Below are 10,201 nucleotides of genomic sequence, written 5' to 3'. Positions count from 1 at the left end.
CCTTATATTCTAAATTAATCCCGGCATATATTGTTTAGTGTATCTCTCCCAATTATCAAGTCAAGTCAAAGTCAAAGGCAACTTTATTGTCGAATCTGCAATATGTATAGGACATACACAGGATCGAAATTCCGTTACTCTCAGACCCAATGGTGCAACAATAAACAGTAGACATTTAACTAACAAATAATATTAGCATAATAAATAAAAAAGAATAATACGGTACCATCCTAATTGTAAAATATAAACTATAGCAGTATAAATATAAACTATAGCAGTATAAATATATAAATATAAAAGTATATATATATATATATATATATATATATATATACCCACGTGTAGCGGTCCTGGCATTGATATCTAGATAAGTGGCATATGGAATGAATAAAGTAGATGTACACAGTATATATATATATATATATATATATATACATACATACACACATATATATATATACATATATATACATACATATATACCCACGTGTAGCGGTCCTGGCATTGATATCTAGATAAGTGGCATATGGAATGAATAAAGTAGATGTACACAGTATATATATATATATGGAGACCCTGATATTGACAGTAAAGTGACATGTGCTGTGCATTAAGGCTGATGCTAATATAAACGGTATTGTAGTATAGACAGTAGTGTAACAGTAGTGCAATTATAAACAGTAGTGCAATTATGAACAGTAGTGTAATTGAATGAGCACATAAACTTGAGTTGAGAGAATAACCAGTTCTTAATGAGTTCAGTGTAAAATATGGTATGTGAAAAAGTGTGAAAGTTTGTGTGTTAAGGCAGTAAGAGAGGGAGGGAGGGGGGCAGAGCAGGCAGAGAGTTAAGCATCCTGACTGCCTGATGAATGGAGCTGTCCCTCAGTCTGCTGGTTCGAGCCCGGAGACTCCGCACTCTCCTTCTTGATGGCAGCAGGCTGAAGAAGCTTATGCCAGTGTTTGGAGAATTGGTCCATCTTTAGATTAACAGTGATGGTTATCTTTTCCATTTAGTAAATATCTGCCACTATCTGGGCCCATTCCTGGAGCGTCGGTTCATTCTGCACCATCCATTTTTTTGTGACTGCGCCTTTTTTCCTGCTGCTATTAATATATCCCAGAGATATCCGTCTATTAACTGCATTTTCTGGGATCTCCAGCCCAGAAACATAGTTTTAAAATTTAGGGGAATATAGGTGCAGAAAATTTGGTTCGCCGCTTTGTTTACATCATTCCAGTATTTTTGCAGAGGATGGCAGTCCCAAAAAATATGGAAATGGTGTGCTATCTGACTTCCACATTTTCTCCAATATTTGCTTGTTCCCTGTGAGTAATGAGAACTTTGACATGGTGTGATAAAGTAACGTGTTGTACATTTCCAACAGAATTCTTTCCATATACTAGCTTTCGTACATCGTGTTCTACATATCTGTTCCCATTCATCTTCAGTTATAATGAGACCTGCTTCTTTTTCCCACTTATTTTTAATGTAATGTGTTGAATGGGTATCGAAATTTGTTATCATCTTGTATATTTTTGAAATTAATCTTCTTGAAAGTTCTGAACTATAAGATTTTATTATTAAATCAATTAGTGGGTTGTATTGGTTCGTGGTTAGTCTGATTTCTTGAGTGTAATAGTTTTTTTATTTGGAGGTATCTATAAAAGTCGTCTTCTTCTAAGTTATATCTCTCTCGTAATCTATCAAAATTTTCCACTTTGTCGTCCTTAATAATCTGGAAGATGACTTTTAAACCTTTCCCTATCCAATTCTTAAATCTTGAGTCAGTGGTGTTTGGTAGAAATTTTTTGTCATATAAAGGCCAGAGCAGTATTTTGACTTCTTTGGTGAGTCTGCTTGTTTTAATGAATTCTTTCCAGGTTGTCAGTGTCGATCTAACCCGTTTGTTCTCCACTTTGTCTATGTGGTCAAGCTGTTTAGAATCAGCCATTATTGCCTGTAGGGGGATTTCTGTGACCATGTCACATTCAGTCTCCTTCCATTTTGCCATGTACTCCGGATCACACCAGTAAAGTAGTGTCCGAATTTTAGCTGCAATAAAGTAATTTTTGAGATTGGGGAGTCCCCATCCACCCCTCTCCTTTGAAAGTTGTAATGTTTTGTAGTACGTGGTCTTTTCCCTTTCCATATAAATCTGGATATTGTTTTATCCCAGTCTGTAAAATAGTGGTTTGGAATAGTCACTGGCAACGTTTGGAAAAGATATAGGAGTCTGGATAAGACATTCATCCTTATTACTTCTATTCTCGCTGTTATGCCTAGGTAGGGAATGAGGTTCCATCTTTCAAGATCTTTTTTTATATTTGAATAGAGGTAATAATAATTCGTTTCCATAATTTTGGTCACATCTTTACATAAAATTACACCCAGATATGTGAAGGACTCCGTTTTCCAATTTAGAGGATATTTCCTTTTAAAGTCTTCAGATGGGTTCCAATATGAAAGGGTTTTTGTTTTTTCAATATTTAGATTATAGCCAGTCATTGGCCCAATTGTCTCTATGCTGTGCATCAATTTGGGTATTGAACTTTCTGGTTCAGACAAAAATAAGATTATATCATCTGCGTAGCCTGCAATTCTACGTTCCATTTTATTAATTTTGATACCTCTGATCATTTTTATTTGTACAATATGCTGAGCTAATGGTTCTAGATACATGGCAAAGAGTAGGGGGGATAGGGCACATCCTTGTCTTACTCCTCTTTCAAGTGTTATTGGATTTGTTAAATAACCGTTTATCTTTATCCTAGAGGTTGGGTTGTTGTACAGCTCCTTAATATTGTTTATGATAAGATCACCTATTTGAAATGTCTTTAACACTTTGAATAGATAGAACCAATTCACTGAATCGAATGCTTTTTCAGTGTCTAAGCTGATTATCGTTGCTTTCTTCTTATGGTCTGTTATGTGACTCATTATGTGTAATGTTTGTTTAATATTGTCTTGAGTTTGCCTTTTGTTGATAAATCCAGTTTGATCATTATTTATAAGATTTGGCATAATCTTCTCCAGTCTTTTGGGCATTATTGATGTGTAAATACGATAGTCTACATTAAGGATCGAAATGGGCCTGTATGAGCCACAGTCTAATCTGTCTTTTTGTTCTTTGGGTATCAGGGATATACCGTATTTTCCGGAGTATAAGTCGCACTTTTTTTCATAGTTTGGCTGGGGGTGCGACCTATACTCCGGAGCGACTTATATGTGAAATTTATAACACATGAACCAAAATAGTCCAGCCACTTGACATCTCCGTGAACCGGAGCTTTAAGGCAGTCTTACGTAACCTGTAGGTGCAGTGGATGATGAATGGAGCACCGGTTAACGGCAACTGGGAGAATGCGCCACCCAACTTTCCTGGAAGTCATTGGATGGATCAAGAAAACATGGGCTTCAGTGACAACCAAACCATCCTGTTGGGATTCAGAAAGGCTGGAATAATTGGAACTGCAGCTGACGACAAGTCTGACGAAAGTGACACAGAAGAGGAAGCGGCGCTTCGTCTACCTACGGAGTGTACTGAGTTGTTTAGAAGTGACACCGAGGATGAAGAATTCAATGGATTAATGGTTTGGTTAACTTGTTAGTATGTTCTTTATGCTATGGTTATCTGAATAACTGTTAATGTTACGTTAACATACCAAACACGTACTCTGTTCGTTGTGCGTCATGTAGCTGAATGTGTTACGTTAGCATAACGTAGGCGTAACCGTTTTCGCCCTTTAATCCATTATTATTTTAAATTGCCTTTCAAGATGGAATTTCTGCTCTGGGTCTTGGATTCTATCAAATAACCCCCCCCCCACCCCCAAAAAAAGTGCGACTTATAGTCCAGTGCGACTTATATATGTTTTTTTCTTCTTTATTATGCATTTTTTTGGCTGGTGCTACCTATACTCCGGAGCGACTTATAGTCCGAAAAATACGGTAATGGCTTCCTTCCAACTTGGGGGGGGTCTGCACCTTTTTAAGTGTCCAATTAAAGGTTTTTAAGAGCATTGGGGTGAGCTCATTCTTAAATGTTTTATACCACTCGGCAGAAAAAACGTCATTCCCCGGTGATTTATTGTTCCTATTTTTCTTAGTTGCATTGTATATTTCGACAGAGGTTATATCGGCACCTAGTGAACCATTCTGTTCTTTGGTCATTAGGGGAAGGTTAAGTGTGTCTAAGAATGAGTCTATTTCTTCCTCTTTGGCCTTGGTGGTTTTGGAAAATAATTTTTTATAGAATGATTCAAAGATTAGTTGTATTTCCTCTTGTTTGGTCTTTATCGTTGCAGAGTGGTTATCTCGGATTTTAAAAATTGTTCTATTTGCTTGTTGTTTTTTAAGTTTCTAAGCCAGCAGTTTTGAGAAATTTGCACCACTCTCATAATATCTCTGTTTCATAAACAGCATTTTTTTCTTGTAATGACTGTGGATCATTATTCTGGGCGTGCCTATTTTCAAGTTGATTTAGGTGATCTTGTAGTTCTTGTAATTTTTTAAGTCTTTGTCTTTTTTTGACAGATGCTATTGCTATAATTTTACCCCGAAGAACTGCCTTAGCTGCATCCCAATGAATAGGTGGAGTGGTCTCACCATTGTCATTTTCGTTAATATATCGTGAGATTACTTCTTATATTTTCTTTTTAATTTGTTTACCATTAAGAAGGTTAACATTGAGTTTCCATGGGATATTTCTTTTTTGTCCGCCTTTTTCCAACGTCAAATATATTGGAGCATGATCGCTCAAATCAGTTGTTCCTATACCTGCCCCAATAATCTTGGATCTGTCGTTATTAAAAATTTTCATGTGTATGATACTTTAGCAGAAAAGTACATTTTGTTAATTAAGGAGTAGCAATAGAAATTCAAATACACCCTCCCCACCAGAAATCTGTTCAGAAAGATTTAAGTAACACAACAAAAAGGTTGCTGTGGCATGAACCTAGACTCCACAATCCACAGCTGTTGCAATGCATAGTGGGATTTGTAGTATAAGTAGTGGGAGCGCCATTTACCCGCGGGCTGGTAATAATACCTATATGAAATCATCTCGCTGACCAAATAAAATTAGATCACGGGACGGATGTGGCCCACGAGCCTTGATTCTGACACGTGACATAGTGAATAACTGCAGTACGGAAATTAAAATTTGCAGATGAATTGTTAATACGAAAAATTATTTCTTATATGATTGCTTGATTAATTGATGGAATAATTGATAGAATACTCAGTTACTAAAATAATCGATAGGTGCAGCCCCACTTGTATTCAGAAATCCATAGTCAAACATTAGTTTTCAGCACCAGTGGAGCTGAAAGAAAGAAAAATGACATGCACCTTGAGAAAAGTAACTACAGGTTCACAAAGATTGTGATTAGATTTTAGGTGTGCTTTCTGGTTACATATGTAGGCCCCTTTACTCAATTAACAAGTGGGAGCAGCTTTTAGCGGTTAGCATTAGCTTGCTAATTAGCATTTTACAGATAAAGTCTCAGTACCAGCCAAAGCCCCTGTAAGCCTAGTGACTCAGACAGTCATGAGAAATGAGTTCAGCTGAAACAAGCACAGAGCAGATAACAGACCAATAAAAATAGCTGAGCTTGCCATCCATGCCTGATGTTCCGTTTCTGTATGTGTGTGTGTAAGTGTGTTTCCAGTGGTTTATATAGGGTTCTACTCCATGGTATAATTCATAAATGTGCAACTTAAAGCAGATAACCCATAAGCTGGAGAGGGAATGGCATCTCACTAATTTAGTAGATGCTCATTTAGCCTGGAAAAAGAGTTTGTTGCTTTATATATATATAAAAAAAACCCTGTGTAAAGCTAGAACATCTTACTATTCATCATGAATTGAAGAAAATAAGAACAACCCCAGGTTTCTTTTCAACACTTAAGCCAGGCTGACATAGAGCTTCGTTGAGCCGAGGATTCTTTTAACTTTAACTAGTAATGACTTCATGAATTTTTTCACAAATAAAACTTTAACTTTTATTTGTGAAGAACTTTAATATCACTGGGGCAAAGGTCACTGAAGTAGTTAAATAACTCAGTGGATGCTGGGACCCTGAGGCAAATGAGATTTGCCCTGAGTTTCTCAAAGTTCTTGATGTTGTGGTCTTGTTGACATGCCTCTGTAACATCATGTGGAAGTTAGGGACTGTTGTAATCGCTCCATTTATCAAGAATTCAGTTCAATTCAATTCAATTTTATGTATATAATGCTAAACTGTGGGGAGGGAATCTCCCTTTTAACAGGAAGAAAGTTCCAGTAGAACCAGGTTCGGGGAGGGGCAGCCATCTGCTGCAACCGATCAGAGATGAGGGGAGGGAGACAAGACAAAAGACACACTGTCGAGGAAAGCCAGAGTTTAATAATAACTAATTATTAAATGCAAATTAATTTAATTCCACTTACAACTGCAACATTAACCATTTCCAAACTACTGATATATTTAGTATGATTAATTTTTGTTCATTACATATTTCTTGGAGTTCTTCTCAGGCTTAAATAATATGATAAAACATTTTGGAGCAAATATGCACAGCATTAATCCAAAACTGGAGGCTAGAATAGCAAATATCTCCACAACCACAGTGAATTTCCCAGGAGAGCTGACATATGCTGGGATAAAGGTGATCCACACTGCACAGAATATCAGCATACTGAAGGTGATAAGCTTGGCTTCATTAAAATTATCAGGTAATTTTCGGGCTAAGACAGCTAAAACAAAACAAAAGGCAGCAAGTAAACCTATGTACCCGAGCACAGCCCAGAAGCAAATGGTAGAACCTAAAGCACATTCCAGTATGATTTTCTCCTTGTAAGTGGTTAGATTTTTTATTGGGAAAGGAGGGCTAAGTAGCAACCAAATCGTACATATTAAAACTTGAATAAAGGTGAAAGACACAACAGTCATTCTTTGTTGTGGAGGACCCAACCATTTTATCACATTACTACCTGGAAGTCTAGCTTCAAAAGCCATTAAAACCACTATAGTTTTTCCAAGTACACAGGAGATACAGGGTACAAACGTGATGCCAAATGCAGTGTGACGCAGCATGCAGGACCACTCAGACGGTGCGCCAATGAAAGTTAAAGAACATAAGAAACACAGAGTCAGAGAGATGAGCAGCAGGAAGCTCAGCTCAGAGTTGTTGGCTCTGACAATCGGAGTTGTCCTGTGATGAAAGAATATAGCTGCAGTTATGATGGCCAGACAGGCACCAAGAACAGAGGCTGTAGCCAAGGTTATTCCCAGGATGTCTTGAAAAGAAAGAAACTCTACAGACTTAGGGATACACATGTCTCTCTTTGCATTAGGCCAGAATTCCTTGTGGCAGGGTAAACAATCAGCAGAATCTGAATGGAAAAAGAATATATAAATAAATAAAATAGAGAGAGGGCATCTTCTAATATTTTTAATGTTGCAGATTTGCAGAGTAAAGCCATATTATTTGCATGGACAAACATTTAATTTTACCTGTAGTATTACTAATCTCTCCCTCAGGACACTGTATACAGTCATAGCAGCAGATGGGTTTTCCTTTCTGCAGCACTTTATGCGTTCCTGGAGGACAACTGTTACTGCACACTGACACCGGCACCTGTCACACACATAAAGGGAGCGTAATAGATGTAAATATTTCCTGTAAACCTGAAACAAATTAATTTGAGACATTCTTGTCATTTGAGTCATTACTTTGGTGCTATGCTCCAGCCAGGTTATGTTTCTGTTAATTCTGAACTCCTGGCCCACTGGCAGTGATGCATCATACAGACCTACAGTTACTATCTCAGTGATGCCACTTTCACTTTTCTGCCAGTTAACCAGCTCATAAACAGCCACAGGATCCCCGTTAGCATCAAATGACACATCATAACCATTTTGGGAAAAACTGACTTTCTTCAGCTGACTTAAAACCTGTTAAGATGAATTAAGACAGAAAGAGAGGAGAGAGGAAAACACTGTAATTACTAAAAGTACTGTTTCCCGTAAGGTACATTAGAGGTGATGAAAGATATTGTTATTGACAAACTCATTTCTACTGACCTGTTTGGACTCTAACTTGGTTAGTTTGTCACACTTAGCTGTGGTATTTCCCCCCGTACACAGTGCATTATGGATGGCATGTGCAATTGCATACACAGCCTTGTACACCATGTTAGTTATTCTGAGCTGAGATGTGTCCGTGTACGAGCTTTGGAGAGTCTGTATGTCTTCAGTTCCATCACACACATTCTTTTGTGGCGCGCCATCTAAAAATGCAAAACAAGCAGACACCAGGCTATTTAAATAATATATACATATAATTATCACATTTACCACCATATGCTCACAGAACAAAGAGTCACATCTTGAAAAAAGGGACCAAAGTCATTACATCAACCAAGTGCCTAACCTTGACCTAACAGTTAATCTTATAAAGTGAGAAGATTTGCAGAAATAGACCTTTCCTCACCCCAATTTAGTCATTGTCATTAGGTTTAAGAAGAAATGCTTCGGGTTATAAAGCAGCTCTGGAATTTTTAACACCAGAAGGTTTGCAGGATAATCTAAAAACCCAGAAATGTTTCTCACCTTTTTTTAGTGTGCAGTTGAATGCGTTCTCCCAGAACTCAGTAAGCATTGTGGAGGCAGCCACTTGAGAGGGAGAGAGACTCAGCAAGAAGTTTCTGAAACCTGGGATTACAGATTTCTGAATCCCAAATCCAATGGCCCCTGCAAGAAAACTGTGTTTCCTTAATTCTGGGTTGGTCACCCATGATTCACTGCCTATCCACTGGCGAGGTGGGAAAGGCTCACGTGAAAGCTCCTCCAGCAGGATTCTCATGTCTCCAGAATGTACAAATGCTACAACAACCACAGCTGTAGACCTTGAGAAATAAGACAGAGCATTAGAAGCATTTTTCACAACTATGTAAAATGTTCATTATTGATGTCATCAACTTATATTTATATATGAAAACAAAAAGCATAATAAAATATGCAAAAAAAAAAAAAAAAAAGTAAATAAATCTCCCCACAATCAACATCTGTGATGTAAAAACCTGCGGATAACATCTGCTACTTTCTGGATCCTGCTGTGTGGGTGGGTCCGATAGAAAGATACAGAGTATTCCACACAGATCCCCTCTTTCTGTGCTGCTTCTAGAAAAGATGCCATGCCATTATTTCCATAATCTGTATCTGACCGGACAGCACCTATCCAAGTCCAGCCAAAGTGTTTTACCAGTTTGGCTAGAGCTTCAGCTTGGAACTGGTCACTGGGGATTGTTCTGAAAAAATTCGGGTACTGCTGCTTGTCAGACAAACATGCACATGTGGCATAGGGGCTCACCTAATGCAAAAGAAGACAGTGTAATCCTATAAGATCTGCATAAGCACATGCATTTTTTAAACATTCAGTCTGATAGAAAGTCAGAATATTTACTTGAGGAATGTTAAAGGGACTGATGACTCGTGACATGCTGATGGATTGCGTCGACCCAGATTCACCAACAACAGCCATCACCATACCAGACTGGGAGCAATCTTTGCCAGCGTCAATGACAGGGTCCAAGCCATTTAAAAACTGAAATGCCAAATGCACTGTCATGGACACTGATGCACATGAGTCATAGATTTGATACCCAAGCCTGAGTCCTGGAAGCAGCTCTGTGCTGTTGTTAATCTCTTCTATGGCAAAGACCATTGCACGTGACAAGTGCAGCTCATCGGCATTAATGCTGCAGGGGGCAGACAGTCATCTCACTGTTAGAATTTAGGCTACATAGATTTAGGTGTGGTTAAATTTCAGGAGAAAAGACAACATAAAAAAAATTTCACATTTGGATCAAGGTCGACAGTACCAGTCAAAAGTTTGGACACACTTATCCAATGGGTGAGTGTGTCCAAATCCTTTATACTGGTACATGTTGCTCGACCAGTTACATTCAAGACAAAAAATTACAATAAAAAATCAGAAGAAAAATATGATAAAAAAAAATATATATATAACTTTTTCCCTTGTTTTCAACAACAGATCATCTCTCCATAATTTCTCTTACTGACCTCCCTTTGCATCTTACTAGATCAGGCATGATGGTGTAGTCATGTATCACTGTGTGTGTGTAGGAGTGAAGGGAGAAAGCACCCCCAATAATGAAGTCTCCATCCTTTGAGAATGCAGGGAGATGAGTGA

The 10,201-nt window shown here is 37.9% G+C and overlaps 1 protein-coding gene across 1 annotated transcript; it reads right to left on the bottom strand.

Annotated features, from left to right (window-relative positions):
- Positions 1 to 6,480: 6,480 nt before the first annotated feature.
- On the bottom strand, positions 6,481 to 10,115 carry LOC115790975 (extracellular calcium-sensing receptor-like). Its single transcript, XM_030745027.1, has 8 exons — positions 10,072 to 10,115; positions 9,452 to 9,746; positions 9,069 to 9,358; positions 8,599 to 8,894; positions 8,071 to 8,276; positions 7,720 to 7,941; positions 7,501 to 7,624; positions 6,481 to 7,379 (listed from the first exon to the last, which is right to left on the bottom strand). The coding sequence occupies exons 1-8, from the start codon at positions 10,098 to 10,100 to the stop codon at positions 6,481 to 6,483; spliced, it is 2,361 nt and encodes a 786-aa protein (XP_030600887.1). The 5' UTR covers positions 10,101 to 10,115.
- Positions 10,116 to 10,201: the final 86 nt, after the last annotated feature.

This window comes from Archocentrus centrarchus, chromosome 13 (assembly GCF_007364275.1).
Source record: "Archocentrus centrarchus isolate MPI-CPG fArcCen1 chromosome 13, fArcCen1, whole genome shotgun sequence".
Taxonomy (NCBI): domain Eukaryota; kingdom Metazoa; phylum Chordata; class Actinopteri; order Cichliformes; family Cichlidae; genus Archocentrus; species Archocentrus centrarchus.
The sequence above is the reverse complement of the archived record's forward strand: the minus strand, read 5'-3'. Positions and strand labels throughout refer to the sequence as shown.